Raw genomic sequence first — 21254 nt, 5'->3', positions numbered from 1 at the left:
GGTTGTCCTGCACATGGCTTGTGGGCGCCTGCAAGATGCCCCCTTGTCGTGGGGCGGTGGGAGGAGGTGAAAAGCATCGTAGGAGTTGGCAGGTGATAGGTGCCCGAGTGAGGCATAGCTGTGGGAGGTGGGGTAGGTCAGTCCCTGTGCACTTCAGCTCCGGGGAAGAGGCCAGGAGCCTGTCAGAGGCTCGGAGTTGTTGGACCATGCGTTTTTTCTTTTTTTTGTCTTATTTTAAAGTGTGTATTTCTGCTTTGAGAAGAAAGGCGTATCTCTGCTGAGCAGCTGTGTTCCCTGGGTACGGACAGAGAGGTACCTATGCACTGCTGTGCCAATAAGCTGTTTTGGCTATGATTTATTCTCTTTAGCCTGGAGACACAGCTGCTTTTAGCTCATGTGTCTGATATGGCTGATAACAGATTTTTCGACCTCTACTTCTCACAGATGTTAGTTGGAGCAGAGCTGGGAGTCCAGGGCTGTTTGGGCAGGCAATCCCGAACAAGGAGGAAAAAGAACCGCTGGATTTGGTGTTTGAACTCGAGGTGGGGTCGTAGTGTTGTTGGCCATTGGGGGAGGGAGGAAAAAACATGCTTTTCTCAAAAGGTTTTTGGTCAAAACAATTGGGAGGACTGCAGAAGTGATTTTCCATTGGTGAGTGAGAGTCGGGCATCCCTGTACATCTCAGAAACCGGGCTCCAGGACAGGGGTACGAGCACAAGCTCCCCTGCTGCTCTGCTCTTTGCCTGATTTGTTGGCTCATCTGGAACGCGGGTGACTCTCTCTTCCTTGTACCGCTGTTAAGGTCTCCACCTCCCTCAGGCACAGAGCAATGTGCCAGAGGTGTGCAAACTGTGGAGAAATGCAGAGAAGGGTTTTGTCTTCACAGCAGTGGCTTGGGTAGCCATCTCTTAGGGCCTGAATTCAGGGATGCTTTCAGGAGTCCAGGGTCTTTGTTTTTTCACTTTGCTTTTAGGGAGAAGGCTTTCACTGGCAGATTTGAAGGGCCTGATTCTGCATACCTTGTGCTACAGTAATTTATACTCTGCACTTTTAGTCCAAAGTGAGTACCCGATCGTTGACATTTCCTTTTATTTGTCATGATGGTAGAAAAGTATCTCAGATTTTCTTGTGTTTGGGAAGTTTATTTAATCACACAATTCAAAAGCATCAAAATCACTTTTTTACTAGAATTTGCTAAATGATAATTTCTTAAATATCTCTTTTCAGATAGAGATGTGGATTGAGAGTTTTACACATTTAAGCACCTGAAAGAGAGGTTTTAAGATAAAGCCCCCTCTGGAGCATATTGATAAAAAGAGGCCTAAGGGGAGAACAAAAATCAGGATGAAGGAAGTCAGCTCTCTTGTTTTCTTGAGAGCTTCTGCTTCTCTGTAGGGTCTGATTCCAGTGTCCTTATGAAGAAGAGGGACATAGTGCAAGGACTTATAGGGTGGTGAGACTGTTAGCTGAAGCAAATGGTTCTGGGATGCAGGTCAGCGTCTGGTCCTTTGCTGGGAGCTTTGAGAGCAGTGGAGGGGAAAACCTGGTCCTTTGCGCACTCACGCCAGTGTCCATAAAGGACAATCCCTGTGAATCTCATGTTGGATCAAGTTTGTCTCTTAGGAACCTGTACTGCATTGACAGAAGCTGTAAATTTTGGGGGGTTGTGTGTGTTTAAAACTCCCTTTCTTCTTACTGAAGGAGCAGTAACTGAGCTTCTCTGTGAAAGAGTAGGGCTCAGCAGAGTTACACAGGTGTGAAAAGAAGCTGAAATGGTGGAATCAGGCTCTTGGGAGGAAGAGGAGAAAGAGAAAAGGTGGCATTGGAGAGGAGAGCAGCTGGGACCTTCTCCAGAGCCTGATGTTCAGGCTTAGCCGTGTGTTGCTGTTGTGTTCCTCAGATTCCCGTTGAGAGACTCCAGCCTCTTCCTGTTCCCTTCCTTCTCTTACTAAAGGTTTCCTTTCCTCTTCTCATTTTAGCTAAAGCAGGGAGAGGGAATAGGGAAGGTGTTAGTGTGTAATGTTTTGTATGGTATCACTATGCAGGGTACAAATAATAAATCACACACTACATGCTTAGACAATTTACTGCTGGCTTTTGTATGTGCTGTGACAAGTGCTCAAAAGGTCAATAAAGCTTCCTTAACAAATTTGATAAGATAATGCAGTGAGCTGTAACAGCATAAAGTCCTGGGGGCCATAGACCAGAATAGAAGAAATAATTATGCATGGTAATGGGTAATTACAGATAATGGCCTTTTTTGGGGGTGGCAGAAAATACACAGCCCCACAGCCTTGCCTGGAATGAACGTTGTCTAGCACATTAACTTTATAGCAAGCTAAAAGTTCAACGCTGGAACTGAAGATAATCTGCAACTTCTAATGGGAAAAGAACAGAAATACTCCTCTCAAAGGCAGAGCGAGCTTGCGGGTTTTGTTCCTCGGGAGGCAGAGTGTCTCAGCAGAAAGTAAGTAATGGTGCCAGCTTTCTTTGACATCTGAAATAGCTCTGTCATGATTGTCTGGTGGGAGAAACATATTGTTCCAGCTTTTCTGATTATGATGTTAGGGAGTGATTTCACACCGGCCTCATTCAAGGCTACTGTCCGACCTCAAAGCCAGCTATGAATTGAACTAATGCATTGCAAGACTTAATATTGCCAAACCAGTTAATAGGAGTGTACTGATGCTTTATATACTGAGCAAGGGGAAATTGTCAGGTGGGGATCCAAGACTCTTCTGAGGTCTGAAGGCAAGTGTTTCCTGACTGAATAATTAATTTTTGGCATTTTAATGGCATAGCTGTCTCCTGCTGCAGAGGCTGGCTTGCAGGAAGATACTAACACTGCAGTGTTGAAAACAGTTGCTCTGAATTGAAAACTACAGGAAATGTAAACTACCAGAAGCTGAACTCTGCTCACTGGGCAATGGCTATGCCTTCCTGCTTCTTGAGTAAATGTGTTACTTGAGTAGTCATATTTCTTCTGCATTTTCAGCGGCATGACTGTGTATGTGTAGAGTCTTTGTAGGCATAGAAGAAATAAAAACTGCTAACCGTAGGTGTATATAAGAACTCATGTAAATAAATGCCACACTGCATATACAGAATCCCTTTTCTGAAATATACAATCAGATGGAGACTAATCAGCTGTTATGGCTACATGAATAAATTGAACTATGCCACTGCATGCTCCCAGACATTGAAACGTGACTGTATGTGCTATCCTGATTTTTAAAACAGTTCCTGGTGTGCGTCCATCCCAAGCTGACTAATACTCTCCCCCAGATTCCCGAGTGTGGCCCAGTAATCATTCCCAGCAGGGAATTTGGTGCTACCACCCTGTTTTAGATGCTGAGGATGTCTAATATTATGGACTCTGTGCCATTATGGACTCTGTGCCTCAGCATCAGACGCTTGCCCAGGCATGTTTAAATTGCTGTTACCGGTGTATAATAAGATGTATAACTGGCCCTTAACAGTACCGGTAGGAATAGAAAATACTCCATTCTTATGTACAGAATGAGTGAATATTACAGACAGAACTTCAGTGTTTGCATTTCTCGGTGTGTATGCGTAAATACATGCTTGCATCTGTGAGATAGAGACGGTGATAGAAATTCCTGTAAATTCCCTGTCATTTCTCCTCTCTTCTCCCAAAAAGTAAGAAGGGAAAGAATGATCTATATACTGGCTTCTGCGTTGATTTTGCCATGCATATCCGCAATTTGTGTAAATCGCCATAGCTTTATTGAAGTAAATCGTCTGAGACTGGTTTACATTAACTGAGGACTGGACCACTGTTTTTCACCATGCTCTGCTAAGTGGAGGCAGGAGCCCCTCATAGGTTACTGAATGTATAAGACCCATATGTGTAACTGACCCCGAGAACTCACCTTCCTTAAAAGAAAATCCCAGCCATCCTGAAATGAATTACTAGTTAACTACTATTAATATGCCATAGAGCTGGAGAGTCATCTACAACACTGCAAGATCAATAACAGTATTTATCGTGCATCATATTGATCTTCTATGAAAGAGTGGGCCATATTTCACACTGTGTACATAGTGCAAAAAAAGTAGCATCGGTTCTCTACAGGAATTAGTAAAGACATGGAAAAGAGCTTAGAGATCCAAGGGCACAGCTGCATGAAGGGATACTGTTGACTCACTGCAAGAGCGCTGCTCACACATGGAGAGCCTCTGATGGCCCTACATTGTAGATTTGGTGTTCCAAAACCTGTACCGCTCTTTTTTTGGTTTGCTCTTCTAATTTCTCTTCCTTCTTGTAAAGGTTCAGTCCCATATTTTTAATTGTGTCCTGTTTGCAACTTGCAAAATGTTAAAATTTGTGGCTAGTGGCAGGGGAAAGACCCAGGAGCCCCTCCCAGTTTTTCCACGTAGACGGTGAAGACAGCCAAGGTGTGAGCCCAGCTCCTGCAGCAGCCCTCTTATTTTAAAGGGCAGGTGGAGGGGCAGAGTACGAGTCTGACGGCGCAGCAGCAGTTGCCTTGTTGAGAGCTTAATTCCTCTTGAAAATTGCTCCCCTTAGAGCAATGAACCTCAGGGCTGCCCCTCATGTGCAGGTGTTGTAATGCTGCAAGCTCTGAGGCAGGGGAGGACCCTCTACTTGCCAGCAGAGCCGTTCAGCTGTGTTGAATTACATTTGTGTAAAAAAAAAAACCAGCTGAAAGCTGCTTTCTTAACCTTGATATTCTCTCCTTGCTAGTGGAAAATGCAGCCATGGGCTGACAGCCTCCCTTGAGGAGGGCACCTTGCTCGTTGAGGTGAGGCTGTGGGAAGGTTCAGCCTGTAGGTAGGAGTCAAGAGTTACAGGTACAGGCGGTACAGGTACAGACTGACCAGAGGAACCCCAGTTAGTTAAAGTTTAGTTAGAGCCATTGCTTCCAATAGATCTGCCCTATTCTGCAAACAGTGGCCATGGCTGAGGATGCTGCAGCCCAGAAGCAGTGTGCTTGCCTGCCAGCTGGCTAGCAGACTTCAGCTGGAGAGAACCAGCATGGGTAGGGCAAAAGCTCCCCTGGGCATACTATAAACATGAAATCTTCTCTGGGCAGATCTCTGAGTGCCTTGTTTTATCCCTAAGACAGTTTATCAGGGTTCTCTGGCCTTTAATTCAAGACAGTTTATCAGGGTTCTCTGGCCTTTAATTCTGCTCCCCTTGGCACTTAGCACTTCATTGAAGGTACCCCATGTAGGTACTGGCTGGTCTGACCTGCTTTTCTTCCTGAGCTTTCATTGCTCAGAAAAAAGTGAAGACTTGCAGGGCTTTCTCCATTTTTCTCTTTCCCCTTAGTGTTTTTACAGTTGCGTGTGTTCTATACGTGTTGTATATGTATGAGGTATGCATTAGTAGTAGGAGATGACATGATTCAGCTCAGGAGTAAGAGCATAGAGCTGGACTGCAGACCTGCCCTTGACCCGGTGCATGCCAGCGTTGCTGAAGACCTGCAAGAACTCAGCTCTCCAGAGGCATCCTTCCCTCAAGCTGGCTGGTTCAAGACTGTGAGGAGCTTAGAGTGACCCCTGGGTTGCTTTGACCTGGTCTGACCTGACATCCGCCCACAGTCTGGATGGCACAAAGCTATGTCTTGTATGAAATGTCTTCCTGGGTGAAGCACCGAATCGCCTCCAGATGCTACAGAAAAAAAGCAGAGACTTGTCCCGAAGCGTGGCATCAAAGAAAAAACTCATCTCCTAAATTCAAGGGAAAGTGTGAGGTGAAGCATGTGGCAGCTTTCTCCTGCCTGGTCTTTGCCGGATGTTACCAGTCCTTCCATCTTCAGGAGCATGATGTGGCTTGGGATTTAGGGAAAATTAACTCTACGGGCCATCTTTCCAGCACCGTCACAGGAGACCTAGTTCTGTACAGAGTTGGGTGTGTCTGTCCCTTTGAACTTTCCCCTGTCCCATGGCTCCTGCTTTTTCTGCTAATCTGCTGGGGCACATCCCTGTGGTGCAGCTGTAGCTCTGAAGGGTTGTCAGGGCTGTTGACATCTGGGGATTTGTGTGGGTACATGGGCGGGTGAATGAGCAGGTGATCAGCTGAGTCTTAAGAGGGCAGCTGATAGTACTGTAGAGGCTATTGGAGAGCGGAGGGACAGCAGAAGGAAAGCAGAGGACTGTTCTGGTGGATTTGTAACAGCCCTGAGCATTGAACCACTGGCGGCTGTTGTGCAGCTAGATAAAAGAAAACGGGTGGCAGCAAATGAACCCTTTTAGAACTCCGGTGGCAAATGATGGTAGCCCCAACCACAGATAGGAGTAGAAAGAGAAGAAGGGGCAAAAAGCGTATTTTTTTCTCCTACTTAGTGCAGCAGAAGTCTGCCACCGCTGCTCTTTCTTCAGGAAGGAGCTGTAACACTACCAGCCACCTGAACATAATACAGAGACATCAAGGATGCTTGTATGATTTTGGGGATGACTGCCGGCAGGTCGTTTTTCTAGTCTAGCCCATCATATGTTAGGAAGTGTAGTGCATAAGACCTTTCCAAAAGTTGGAGCAAAGCCTGCTACTTTCTTCCCTCCTTCCTTTTAGTTGCTGACATCTCAGGGTGGTTCACCTTTCCTGTCACCATCTTCCTGGTGCTAGTATTCTTAGCAGAAGGTATTATCCCTTCTTACGATGCATTGCAAGTGGAAAGACACTGCAGAGGTTTCAGAAGAAATTGCACATCTGTGCAGCATAGTATAGTCCTGCCAGAAGTTAAGCAGCCAGCTGCCTTGCATATCTCTGTCTCATGTAAAATCTGTATACCAGCAGGAAACGTGTCGGAGGATTTTGCTTTAGGCTTCTAATTTTCAGCATCAAAAGCAGAACAATTGGACCGCTGTGTTACTCAGAAGCTAAGTTTGGGGAGGGGAGTCAGGTTCATGCTGTGATTTAACAGAATTGTTGGCTTTTCAGTGCCAGTGGTCTAAGTTCTGATTTTGTCAAAGACATGGACAAAAGGACTTTGAAGAGAGGCCTGCCCAGAAGCAGAATAATAGCAATATTAAAATTTCATTAAAATATGAAAGGACAAAAACTGTGAAGGGTCTGAGCGAAAAAGGCCGGCTGGCTAGGTTCTTGCTCACATAGGGCTGAGGGGCAGAAAAATCAGATGCAGGAGGCATAAAATGCTCTGTTTGCTAATAAATGAGTGTAGTTCATTGATGTCAACAAAATGTCAGCAAGAGCTGAATGGGGGCACTGTATAATTTAGTGACCTGGAAGAAGACTATGCGTGATTGCAGAAAGCTTTCAGTACAGCTGATGAAGTGAAACAGAATTGCATTGTAAGTGGCAATAATTGGTAAAACTGATCATTGGATCTAGTGTGCAGCTAATACACAGTACAGTGGAAGGTGTTACTGTGACTGTGAGAGGCTGGTAAATGCCACCATATTCATTTTGCAGGTGAATAACCAAGGTACAGATATACCAAGAGAAAGGCACAAAACAAACTAGGCAACGCCTGCCTGACATCTCTCTTAGAGCTGTTATTTCATACGTGCCTATTGTCCATGCTGCTTCATCTTCATACTGATAGCCCTTGAGAGCTCATCAGTATACTTTAAGCCACATCCTTTTCTCCTCCACGGTGGAGTTAGACAACATAATGGGACAAGCAGGAGCTTCTTGCAGAATGGAGCGTTGTGCTGCGAACACCCTAAGGGTTGGTGCAGGGCAAGGGTTAGAGGCTAGAACCAGGGCTGCATCGATAGTGGGGTTTACAGTTGCTCCCTTGTTCAATATGTAAATGTATATTCACTGTGTGTTTAGACTTTCTATGGTTGTGGCAGTTGTTTGAGTGTCTGGCTCTGACAGGTGGGTGATGCAGCATGTCAGAGAGAGCTTGGCTGTGAAACAGTACCGACAAGCACCTTCCTTTTTCATCCTTGCAAATATCGCAAGGCACCGGTTGACACTGGAGTGAGGAAAACAGGACTCTAAAACAGCCTCTGAGAAGCCCCCGGTCTTTGGGAACGACAGGGGAGGCAGACCTTTGCGGCGGCAGCCTGCGGGGAGTGCAGCTGGCTGGCCTCCGGTCTGGAGGCACCCAAGAGTGCAGACAGCAAGTCACCAGCAATCCCCTCCTCCTCCTCTTTTGCCAGTGGTGTAGGAGCTTGTTCTGCTCTGTGATTTTGTAGGTAAACATGCACTAAATTTGAGTTTGGAGGTTGGGCAGGGATCAAGGGCCTCCCTGCTCAGATTTAGCACCTGAGACACCTTGGCTGATCGTGCGGTGCTTTCCCTGCTGCAGCTTCCTCTTGGCTTTGTGCCTGTTTGCCTGTTCTAGAGGCATGTTCAGAAAGTGTCCTCTCACCTGCAGGACAATAGTGTCATGCTGTAGCTAGAGTCTTTCTGCTTCCAAGGGGCTAAGAGAAACTTGGCACACTGTTACAATTTAAAAATAGTAGCGGACTGCATCCTTAGATGGTGTAAATCATCATCAGATCAACTGATGCTGCTTGAGGACTTAGAGCACTGTCTTAACCCACAGTTGGTTTTGTCTCCTGTTTTACAGTCTGCGGTGTCTGTAGGTGATCTTGAGCTTTGAGTGAAAGTCTGTCCGCTTGAGTTTCCCCCAAACCTCTAGCCGTGTTTCCCTTTCAGCTCCCATCTCTTGCTATTTATTACCTTCAGTCCAGCCTTCAGGAGAAGTTATAGCTCATCAGAAGGTGAAAGGTAATGGTCTTCATGGAGCCTCTTGTTCCATAATGGCTTGTTTTTTCTTTTCCAGAGGGACGGATGCTCATTCAGGACATCCCTTCCATCCCCAGCAGAGGGCACTTGGAGAGCACGTCTGATTTGGTTGTGGACTCCACCTACTACAGCAGTTTTTACCAGCCGTCCCTGTATCCTTACTATAACAACCTGTACAACTACTCCCAGTACCAAATGGCAGTGGCCAGTGAGCCTTCCTCAAGTGAGACAGGGGGTACGATTGTAGGGTCGGCCATGAAAAACAGTCTTCGAAGCCTCCCAGCAACATACGTGCCAAGCCAGTCAGGAAAACAGTGGCAGGTATGACGTTACAGAGGTGTTAAACGGAAGAGTGAGGTGGACAATAAGCTGTTTCTTGGGCCTGATTCTGACCTCCTTGCTGGTTTCATGGCAGTGCAAAACCAGAATCAGATTCCAGGGTGGGATTAGGACCTACGTTAGGAAAGTTAGCCGAAATGGGTGGTTATGATACAGCATAACGGAAGCAATGAAAGGTATAGGTAGGTTGCCGCAAGCACAGATAAAGGGCACCCACTTGATTTTATCTTCTGATTTAGGTCATAGTAGATTATGGGCTGTTTTCCAGAAAAAGAGTCCAACTGAATTGCCCAACATAGCATCCTGGGAGCTTCAGGTGTCATTTCTGAGAGGCTTTGCTCTTCAGGAACCTGTTCTTTTCTCTTCCATCTTTCACATCCAAGGCGCTGAAGTGACCCAGGAGACCATGCTGTTGTGCAGTGGGTTGGTGGCAGTTAGTTGAATGTGACATGGCATGTTTCTAATGATGTGTTCCAGTAGTGTCAGCTCCAGGGCTTGCAATTTCGACTTGGGTAGCTCAGGTTACGGTCTGTGCCTAAGAGGTTGGCACAAGAGCTCTGTGTACTTCATTAGTTAGGGTATAAAGCCAGCCGAGCCCTCTCACTCTAGGACTTGATAATTGTAGCTTCCAACTCAGTACCGGTCGGAGACTGGAAAAAGGGGAGATCTGCCAAGGCAGGAGATTCTTGGCAAAGTAAGTGGAGCCATTTCAGTGACTCTGAGGCTGTTTGATCTTGGGCTGCAGTGGTGCTTTTCTGTCTGAGATCGAAGTCAGGAGGCTGCACGTTCTGAGTCTGCGTGTGCCTGTGTCCGTTGTCTAAGGGCAGGAGAGGGCAGACCTCTTCTGTAGAGCATCAAGAGAGGGCAGGCTGCCTTCTGCAAAGGCTCTGTTGTGAAACCACTCAACAATGAAAGATTAAATGTCCACCAAAACCTCCTTTCAGAAGGGAACAGATGGGTTGTCCCCTTTGCTAACAGAGAATTCCTCTAGCAATTCTGGCACAGGGACCAACTCTAAAAGGGCATTTTAACTTCTGATACCGAGGAGCTGGAACCAAGACCAGGGTGATTACAATTACTGTAGCAGTCCACATCACCTTCAGTGAGCCTTTCCTATCATTAGACACTTTTTTCATGAAAAGATCCTTCTGAAAATGCGGCGGCCTCTTGGGGCAATAGCTGGAAGGTCCATGAATTTTAAGGTCGTGGCTTTACAGCAGTCTGCATTTGGTACTGTTCCATGTGCCTTTTTCACCATGAGTACAGCTGTATGGGGAAAAGAGCTGTCTCCCTTCCTTCTGCTACGTGAGCCCACACCACGAGAGCTTTCTTCTCTCAGTGTGTTGATAGGCTTCACCGCAATCACCTTCAAATACACAGAGGTACACCTTTTCGGTTAGGTTAGTTGATAGCATCCTTGCTAGCTGCTGAATTTGATCAGGGGGAGAATTAGTCAAGGCAAGCTGGGGATAGGATTTTGTGCGTGGTAATGAGGTGAGGTGCCAGTGCGTTTTTAGCTTTTTCATTTTAGTTGATTGGGTTAACCTGGCACATCATAGCAGAGTATTTCAGATGAAAAGTTACTTCTTCTGAAGCTTTTGCAGTACCTAGTTTGTAAGACCTACTGCAGAGCTGATGCTTGGAGACACCGTCACAACACAAATGAGGGGCAGCAACATTCATCTTGTGAAAATAGTGTTCTTGCAGGCTGCTAGTCCCACACTTCACCATTCCTCCAGCCAGTAGAGACTTCTGTGATTTTACTTGCTTAGGAAAAAGGAAAGTAAATTACGGGTATTGACTATCCTAGCACATAGTGTTTGAGGAAGAGGTACATGAGGGTATGTTAAAATATGTTAAACCTTGGAGTGAAGATGGTGTTCTCTCAGTTCTGTTGTTATGTACCGTCATTTGAAACTAGACTGTATGTGTAAGAAGTCTTGTCCTAGAGGGTCCATTGTCTCACTGTGAGATTGCCTGTTTCTTGTGGGACCTTTGACACCCCTTAAAGAAATAAAAGCCATAGTGTGTTTTCCATGCATTTTTCTCTTGGGGCCCTGCAGAATCTGTAACTAACTCCTGCTTAAGTGCCACTCAAATTAGGGAGATACTGAAGAGGTGATTAAGGAAAGAAGAGGTGGTTATTGTCAGAAAGGACTGTTTTTCTTCCACCAGCAAGCTCCAAGTGCTGGGTGTTCATTCCCACCTTGTGGGATGTATCGCATGGTTCCATTCACCTCCATGTGAATTTAGTGATTTACCTCACATAAGATGTTAATTTCTCCTGGACAAACCTTTTGGGATCTCTCAGTGCTGTTCTGGTGAGATGTCTGTGCAGAGAGAATAGAGGTCGTGCTTTCTGCCTGCAGAAGTGACACGTCCCCAGCTTCTAAATGGGCTAAAACCAGGACCCACCTCTCCTGTTCAGTGGGGCAGAGTGTAGTTCAAGGTCAGTGTCCTGTAACTTACAAGCTGTTTCTCAGAGGCTGATCTGCAAGAAGGATTGTTATTGCTGGAAGAGTTACGAATCATGGGGTTTGCATACTGTTATGACAGCATAACATTGCACAAATAATCGTAAAAAGTTTTACAGTGAGAGCTAGGCTAGATAATGCTTGATGGCAGTGGGTGCAGTGATGCCGAGGTTGTAAAACACTGTGTGGCGCTGAAGATGGTTTGTTGTAAGCGGAACGAGCTCTCAGCTGTTGCCTGCATGTGGTTAAATATGGATTCTGTGCATGGAAGGTTACCAGCAAGGGAAGATCACGGAAATACAGTGTTAAATGGAGAAGGATGGATATTTTCTCTGTCAAGCACGGTAAGGAGTTACAGGAGAGTTTCAAAGCATTATCCACAAAGAGGAGTCAGACCTTGCTGACAACTTCAGGGGATTTTGCTGGCAAACCTACGCAGGCTGATTCTCTCCAGAGGAAACACATAGCTATATCTACACAGGGATTTTTGCTGGACTGCCTGTACTGACTGGATTTATTTTTTACATGCACGGGCTTTCCTAACCAGTTTTCCAGTACGAGTGAGTCTGCTCATGTGACTGGTAGTGCTATAACTTTTGATCAAGATTTTTGATTTTTGCTTCTTTACCAAAATGATAGCTGTGCAATGCCTGCTGTGACCAAATCAGGGCAGCTTGCTAAGCTGTGAGCCCACAGGAGGGTTTCTTTGTTGGTTTAAGCAGTGTAGACAAGACCCCTGCCTTTCCAGGCTCTGCTGGTGGAGGCTCGCTTGTCCTGGAATAATTGTAACCACACAAGGAGAATTGCATACTTAAAGTAAGATAATTTCTCGATGCAGACAAGGCCTTGAGCAGCCCAGCTGTCTGCTGTTACAGAATTTAGGGAGCAAGGGAGAAAAGCCAGGGAGGAAACACGTGAGTGTGTGTGGGATGGGATGAGGATTAATGCATCATTGAGCCTTGGCAAATAAACTGAATCACTGAATCTTTAATATAGATTAATGTCAGATTTCATTAGTCTTTGTTCTTTGCAGAGGCTCGCGTACTTGAGTGGATTCATAGAGGTGCAATTTTTTTAGATATTTGTGTGTAAGTTTTGTTCATTTGTATGTAATTATCCCGGAAGCTGTATCCATCATGATTTGATAAGCATAATGAAGATGATAGTTCTGGTCGAGACCCCTTCAGTCATTTATATTCTGCTGCTTTTGCCAGCTCTAAGGCAGATAATCAGATATGTCTGGTATTGCACCTGAAGAAGAGACAAGCTTCAGTCGAAGAGGAAATGTAGCAGATGTAGTGGTTGCTGTGCATCTCCTTTCACTCCAGTTCTGTGTGAGCATCTGGACCCTCCCTTGAAGCTCTCATAGTTGTTCATTACAACAGGAATTTATGTGCATTCAATCCAATTAACAGTTAAATGGGTTCAACAACATTAGTACTGCAAGTCAGAGCAAGTTTGTATACAGTGGAAGTTGGTGCTTCTGAAACTGGTCTCATGGCGACCCACTTAGGGACACCAGCTGGAAAATGATGGGTTGACTGCAGTCTTTTCTACCATCACAAAAGTAAAACCTGGGTGGACACATCTGAATCTAATCAGGTTTAATTCTCCAAGCTGGTAATGAGACTGCTGGCATGTGACCCACAGCGTAAGGATAATCAGGACTCCTTGTGAGTCAGCGTCCTCCCCAAAAAGTGTTAAAACTCTTCTCATTCCTACAGCCGTACCATTAAAAATCTGCAAGGTGCAGAATGTACCCCCACACCTGGGGACCAGTGGCTGAGTTTTCTTTGTAACCTTTCTAGTAACTCCAGGGATCAAGGATCCTGTTTCGGAGAAAGGTTAAGGCTGGCCAGGAGGTTTTGGACAAATTTCAGAATTTCATGTAATTTCTGTTTCATGCTCTGAGGTGTTTTTTTTCCTTTCTTTCATTCTTTTTTTTTTTTTTTTTTTAATGCAGTTTGGCAAAACAGTATTCTCACTTCCAAAACCTCAACTTTTTTCTTCTTTCCTTATACCGGTTTAGAGAAAAAACCTGAAATAAGTATTGGTGAGAGTCAGTCTGAGAAATTTTGACTCATTTTCTGATATGGGAATTACGTTTACCATTTGGAAGTGAAATATTTAGCATTGCTGAGGTAGGAAACTGGTTATTAAGGATTTCTTAGAAAGTAGGAAACATATAAAACTGTCTTTTACTAAATCCAGAAAAGTGTGGCGGTGATAGGGCAGCTAGCAGTTTGAACTCTTCAGAATAGCTGCTTACTAGTAAAAAAGATTGCTCTTTTCAACTTCCACAACCTGTTCCTAGTTTCTGGCACAGTTTTTCCTCCAATAAGCCTGGCCTTCTTATGGAAATGTGCGGTCTAACTCTCCAGAAATAGGTGTAAAATGTGTAAAATGCATGTGTGTGCGTGTAAATATATACACATTGTGCAAGTCACCTGACACAATCCCAATTTTATGTGTAAGCAGTGTATTATATACTGTATTCATAACATACCCTTCACACTACAGATTTATGCTAAAAGTATCCTAATGTTTCTGACAGCTCATGTGTGACATGAATGCAATCCATATTTCTTGGAGGAGCTAATCTAAGCGGTTTATTTTCCGATACTGCTGATAGGGCTATATCTCTAGGTGTCACCGCAGTTGAGATTCTGATGGTAACATATTGTTTATGGGTCACTGCCTTTGTCTAAAAGAATAGGTTGGAACAGAATAGCAAAGGTTAATTAAGTTTGTCTATCAAGGAGGGACAGATATAGATGTCTCTTGTATTTTCTGTACTAGAATCAAAGTAAGTCAAGGCAGGGTATCATAGACTCATTTTTTCCTCATGCTGAAAAATATGCTTAGCTGGTTTTAGGAACGAAACAAAGCCACCTTGGGCAGCGCAACTGCAGCAGTAGTTGTGAGAGGTCAGCTCATGGGCAACAGCATTGCAGGGTGGGAGAGCAGCAGCAACCCCGGTTTGCAGCTGGGGAAACTGAGGCAGGGAAGTGTTAAATAACTTGCCCACAGTCACACAGCCCACAGGTGACAGAGCAGAGATTCCTGATGTCCGGATTTCCACTCTGGTGCCCAGGGGATGCCTTCTTGCCTCATGCCAAAAAGCGACCTGTGAATTCTATTGTTTGCAAACAATGACACATAAATGCAAAATTTTACACCCCCTAAAGCTGGCTTTATTTTTAAGATCAAGGCAGAAGGAGGAGGCTATGTTAAAACCTTTAACAGAGTTTCTCTGGTGTTTCCATAATTACTGGTTTTGTTTTAAGCAGCTGTTGGTGAGTCATGGGTGAGACAAAAGGGTGGAAAGCCTGGGCGAAGTGATTTGATTGAGATCATGTGGCACTCCAGTGGCAGAGCCGATCTCTTCTGTTGCTCTGAGTTTTTTGCAGCCCAGGATTAGCATCCATGACCTCCTCCTACTTGTCCTTCTTGAGAATAAGCCCCATAGTCAGGATCCACTGCAAAATGTGAAGGTGCTGCTAAGAGTAACACTAGCTTGCTCGCAAAGAGATTGCGGCTGGCAGCTTCTGCAAATAAAAGAATTACCTGGGTGATGTTTTGTCTGAATGAATCATCTGGGAAGGCCAGGACCATTTTCTAGCCTCTGAGGCTGGAAGGAGAAGTGAGCCACCACATGCCTGCCTTGCCTCTTTTCTGTCTCTGGTTTGGCCACCTCCTCTCCTTGGCTCTTCCTCGATGAAGAAGATATGTAGATGCTGCCAGGAGCTTGGAAGTAGGAGCTGGGCTTTATGTTGCTCTTCCACCAGCTGTTGAGAAAGCTTTTTCGCAGGAAGGGTCTGAACTGATGCAAGAGCCTTTTCTTTATGCTTCCCTGGCTTTTGCTACATATTCTGTCACTGTTGGGCACTGCTGTAGGGCTGCACTGACTGTTGTGCTCAGTGATGGACAAATCCTGTTTCCAGCTTGCCTGTTTGTGGATGAGCTGTAGCTGCCTCTTGATTCCCCTTACTGGCTTTACAAGGGAACAGGGAGAGAATTTCCACTGCATGCATGGTCTTTTAATCAGGACGTATTTATTTGTTCATGAGTTGTAAACATCCCATTGTTGCTTGCAGTGCATCCTTTAAAAAGTTACTGACTGTGCGCTGTGTTACACAATTTAGGGGAACCCGTAAATGTAGAATAGGACAAATGTGCTTCTCTGATGATCTGTGTCTCCCACTGAAGTCAGTGAGGTGCTTAGTGAATCGATCCTGCAGCTGGGGCAGGGCACAAGCAGTGTGTGGCTGGAAGGCAATGCACTGTAAGTGAGCAACTCAGGTGTTCAACTCAGGAGCTCAGCTTGCTCTCTACGAAGAGCAAGTGTATGCCCTTCCCTTCCACAGCACTTCTCACCTAAAACATGCCTTGTTCTTACGGCGCGTAGCCTGCGGTGATGATACAAACCAGAGTGGCTTGTGGGACCATCCCAGCCCTTGCCTGTCTTGGCCTCGTGGTAGGGCTGGAAGGGGCGAGGGAGGGAGGAGGAGACACTAGAGGGCCTGGCATCTCCTCCTGTGATCCCTGCATGACCCCACGATTCCCACAGGACAGGACCCAGGGAGCGATCCTAAACCTGGCACCTGGCTGCAGCGTTTGGAAGGCCGGACTGCCCCGGGTTAGAAATAATCTGAATGTTCCAGGGCCTCCCCAGGGCTGTTTCTATCTCCCTTTCTGGCACCCAAAAATGTGCAAGGACTCTCCAGAGCTGCAGGAGTTAATACAGAGCAAATGCCCCTCCTCATGGGGTAACGATCTCCTAAGCCCCCTTTTTAATGCACTGCTAAGGTTAAGAATTTTTACGACTGGTTGTTTTTTTATTGTTACTGTAAAATAGGATTGCTAAGCACTATAAAAAGGAAACCTTATGGTTCATATTTACTGCGGTGTGTATTCTAAACAGTTTAATAAAACAAAACCAAAAGCTTCTAGGTTTTCTTCAGTGGTTAATACACAGCATATTCTCTGCAGAGCCAAGCCTCTGGCTGTCGGTCGAACCGTGGTTCATAGACTTGGTGTGGGTAATAAGATTATAAAACATGTCTCTTGCTAGCTAGCTACCACACACTAATAATAATAGTAGTAATAATTCATTGCTTCCAGACATTTTAGGTGAGTTGTTTTTTTAAGAAATGAAGAAAAACCCTAAAAAAAGGTTTGAAAGGGAACAGGTCACTGCATCCGGTCTACAGGGAGAGGAAACATGCATGTGATTGTTTCTGTGCCAGGGAATGATGCCTCCATTTTGTTACAGCTGAAATAATGCTGTTTCCTGCAGGCGACCTTTTCTCAGTTGTATGCTTGCACATGTGCGCTTGCACAAGGAAGAGGTGGAGATATGAGGACCACGGATGCTGCCCACAGCCTGCCCCACGGAGGGAAGGAAGACGGTGTGTGCAAAACAGCAGGCAGAGAGGAGTTTGCTAACTTTTTTCCCCCAGTACTTCTAAAGCTGTTGAGCTTTGCGGTTGTGCGGATTGAAAATGGCCTTTGGAGTGAGCGTTTGGGCAGTTTGTATTGCCAATCCATAATTTCAGGGCAGAGGCAGCCTGGGTTTTGTTGAGGGAGTCTGTGCAAAGCACAGATGTCTGTTTCCAAGAGGAGACTGCCCTTTTTCAGAACAGCAGAGGGGACATCAGTGGCTCTTTTGAGTTCAGGCTTCCTTGGGATGATACACTGAATTTTTTTACGAGCAATTTACTATTTATCATGGATGAAACTTGGGGGCGTGTTGAACTTTTTCTGCATGCATAGGGTGCAGATAGTAGAAAAATCACCTTTTAAGTATTGCTTTAATTTATAATGGAAAAACTCTTACTTTCACAGACTAAAAGCATGTCCTGCCTCAGTACACGTGCAAATATGTGCGACTGTGCTGCTGTCTGAAGACGGGCAGAGGTGCACTTTGCTTCCTGTAAACAGCCACCTCTCTCTCTCGGCACTCAATCTTGCTGCAAACCCGGGTCCATATGGAAAGCAGGATGTTGCCCTCTGTCTTGGAGAGCACCAGCAGGGTTTTATGTGATTCAGGCCACATTATTTCCAGCTAGGCATACTAAAATACTTGAATTATTAAGGGGACCCTTGGAAAACAAGGGGTGACTGAATTCTGGCTGCTTTGCTGGGAGGTGCTGGTGGCTCCTTCTGCCAGGACCAGACCCTGGGGTCTGCTGGCGTGGGGCAGCTGTCTGGGACAGCAGGTTCACCCCCTGCCTCCACTGCTCCCCGGGTCTGAGATTCGCAGGCTGGGAAGGGCTGAGGAGCAGGGCTCCACGCGCGGCTGGCTGGGACCCGAGGGAGTGGAGCCCTGCAGTGGAGCAGGCGGAGCTCTAACCGAGGTGAGACACGGCTGAAAAGGTTGTCAAGCACTTCTGCTTGCGAAGATGTCTGATGGCATAGCTGGACATGCGTTACTGTTGGCACTGCTACCTCTATATCTGGTACAAAACTGTGGTATTTTTTCTCTGCCTGGAAGCTTTCCATCTTACAATCATTCACTGCCCAGGAGACTTAGGGACACCAGGTAGTGTTACCTTTCCTGTTGAAAATCCTAATCTTGTGAAGTGTTTGGCTGCATTTTTTGGAGCACTGTAGCCACATTACATTGCAGGGCTTTGGAACAAATAATAATAGATGGTAGTTCTTTCATAAAACAAAGATTTAGAAAAGTATTACTGCCTCTCTGAGGACATCAGTTTGGATGATTTCAGGGCATTGGAGTAGGATAAACTTTGATTTCTGAGTGCTGCCAACTTAGCGGCAGGCTGCGGGAGGGAGAAGGGGTTGTCTGGTGGACACCGTGCTGACACAGTGGACCTGCTGGCTGGTGTTCAGCCATGGCTCCACTACAGGCTTCCCATGTAGTCTGCCCAGAACTTGGTTTCTCTGGGTAGACCAGGAAAATATTTTTCCATCTCACTGGGTTGTAAGAAAAGCGATGAGTTTGTGTGCATGTGTCACTGCTCAAACGCCATGGAGCGTGTCCTGAGTGAGTCGGTCAGTAGGACTGTCCTCCTTAGCCACCCTGTAGGTCCCTGTCAGAGCAGTTACCACCAGTCTGAGACGGGCTAGTCTCCAGGGAGGGACTGGATGGACACTTCACCTCTGACACGGGCTGGGTGTGTGCAGTTGAAGGGGGCTGGAAAGCTTCCCGTGGTGTTGTCTGTGCCGTAAGCAGGGGACTCGCCAGGAAGCTCCTTGCAATGAAGGGTGTATGCTTGTGTGCCAGACACAGCTTCGCCTGAGGTAAAACAAAGAAGCCGTAGGTACACCGGTGCTGCTGCTGCTGCTAGGTCACATCCCGTACCACGCCAGCTCACTTGTAGCTGAGTATGAGCCAACCAAAGTAAAAACCCGAGGCTAGCCTGTCAGGATTTTACTTGCCATCCACCTCCCATGACCTCCTTCAAAGCCGAGTGCGTGTGGGGCAGCAGGCTGCCCGCACGGTGCCGGGGCTCAGCTTTCACAGGCTGCTGTTGTGCTTCTCTCTCCGACAGGTGAAGGGCGTGGAGAGCCGCCACGCCGTCAGCTCCCAGTACCGCATGTGCTCCTACTATCCACCCGCTTCCTACCTGGGACAGGGAGTTGGTGCTCCCACGTGCCTCCCCCAAATCCTGACCTCTGAGGACATCCCTTCCTACTCGGAGTCGAAAGCAAGAGGTAAGTGCGCCCACAGGGGCGTCTGGGACTGCCTTGCTTTAGGGCAGGCACCCAGGAGGTGTGGGTTGCTGCTGGGAAGGAAGCTAGGCATCAGAAAGTAGGTGTTTAGAAGATGGTGGCTGTTTCCTGGAAGGGTTGTAGTGCGGTGGTGACATAGGGCTGTTACTGTACAGTGGTGCAAGCTTGTACTTCAGAAGTCTCGTGGTTCAGGAGCACAGTTAGTCTTACCTTTCTGCTCCTGTGTATGTCTCTAAGTTGTAAGAGTCACTTGAGGTGCCATCTTTGGTGCTCACCACCTGGCTCCCTCACAGGAACAAAGAATTATCTTTGCCCCAACCATAGAATTATCTTTCCTCTCTTTTCTTCTCAGAAATGCTGTCCGTGATTTTTTCCACAGGCCTCCCACTGAGCCTTTGCTGTCCTTTTCTTCCTGAACCACATGTGAGAACTATTCCTGCATCCCAACCATGTTGTGAAGCCCTTTGCAGACTTGCTTCTTTGTTTGCTTTCAAACTCATCACACCGTGTTACTTCATTTAAAACTACTGCAGATAAATTTTTCTTTTCATATCCAGTGTTTCTTGGCTGTCCTAAGGATTACTATAATCTGCAATACTTTCCAGGAAAGGGTTGGTGAATTTACCCTATGGTTTTGACAATGTTTCTCTCGCTTCCTTGTTCCCTTGCTCCAGTAGCAGGTAAGAGTGCACACACAGGCGTTAACGTGGCCCTGCTGGAGTGGACCAACTCCATTGAACTGCTTCCCTGTCCCTGGAATGGGACAGTAACTGATGCTAGAGAAACAAGAAGAGAAGCCGAGAAAGAGTAGGGTGATCCTACTTCGTATGTCCAAAATCCTCACACTCCTACAGTATTCAAAGGTGTCCTGAGCTGTTGATTGCCTCTGAACCATCATTTCAGTTACCAGCAGCAGACCTGCACTCCGTGAATTGAGCTAACCCTTCCGTAAGCTTTTCACACTTTTTGTCTCTCTGTGGCAATCAGTTAATTTGGCAGTTTAGTTTTGTGTGATCTGTGGGAAGTACTTCTTTTTGTTTACTTTACACCTGCCAAATTTTTGTGGTGTTGTTTTTTTTTTTTGCACAGATTCACACCACTGGCAACAGCATCCATCCTCATTCACTTCTCTGAGGCACTTACACACTGAAATTAATCTTCTCCTCTTTATATCTGGTGGAAGGATGTATGTTGCGTAAGTTCCATAATTGTTTTCAGTCATGGCCTTTCTGTGGCCGATGTCCTGGTGTCTGTTGCATTTCTGTTGTGGTGAAAAATACAGTGGTTGTGTCATGACAAGACCTTAAGGACTCAAATGAAGTTTTGGAAGGTGAGGTGTGTATAAAGTCATACCTGTGGCTGATGTAAATCAGCACTGAGCCCTTGAATTCAGTAACTCCAGAATTATTTATGCTGAGGAGGTGGCTGCTCTTTCGGAGTGGCTGTTTTCTGAAAATCTTCCAACTAACTGTGACGTATCAGATGGATGAAGAAACAACACGTGGTGTGATGAAACTTTAGACTTTTTCTCCTTCTGCAGTAGTTTTAAATGGTTTAGAGAAATCAGTGATCCTTGATTCATTTTCCTTCTCTTTTCTTCAATTTTATTTTCTTCCCTCTTCTCTGACCACCATTGAACAGTGACGTCTTCCTTTCTGCCCACTGGTCGGAGGAGCAGTTGGCTTTATGCTCAACTGCGGTTGACACTTTTTCTTGCATCCATCACTACTAACTCACTAAGAAGTCTTACCAGTTGAGTGTTCTTACAAATAGACAAAAGACCTTACACCCTTTGTTCCCAAATGCACTTCAGTAATTTTTCATCACTCTGGAAAAAAGTTGTGCGTAACGTGCCACTGATTTTTAAACTGCATAAATACTGTATTTTCAATAATCCCTGACTGCTTCTCCAGACAGTATTCCACACACAGATATTGTTCCCTCAGTTACACCATCAATCAGAAACCGACAAGCAGTGAGATGTAATTTACTGAGATCAAACAGCATTTTCCAGACTCTGAAGAAGTGTTTTTCCA

At 45.8% G+C, this 21254-nt stretch overlaps 1 protein-coding gene across 1 annotated transcript; it reads left to right on the top strand.

The window, feature by feature from the left end:
- Positions 1-8744: 8744 nt before the first annotated feature.
- Positions 8745-19200, top strand: DMRT1 (doublesex and mab-3 related transcription factor 1; the record flags this gene model as incomplete). Its single annotated transcript, XM_009585190.1, has 2 exons — positions 8745-9028; positions 19038-19200. Coding segments are annotated over 2 exons (447 nt in total), but the record flags the coding sequence as incomplete, so codon positions are not given.
- Between the last annotated feature and the right edge of the window lie 2054 nt (positions 19201-21254).

This window comes from Fulmarus glacialis, unplaced genomic scaffold (assembly GCF_000690835.1).
Source record: "Fulmarus glacialis isolate BGI_N327 unplaced genomic scaffold, ASM69083v1 scaffold30579, whole genome shotgun sequence".
Taxonomy (NCBI): domain Eukaryota; kingdom Metazoa; phylum Chordata; class Aves; order Procellariiformes; family Procellariidae; genus Fulmarus; species Fulmarus glacialis.
The sequence above is the reverse complement of the archived record's forward strand: the minus strand, read 5'-3'. Positions and strand labels throughout refer to the sequence as shown.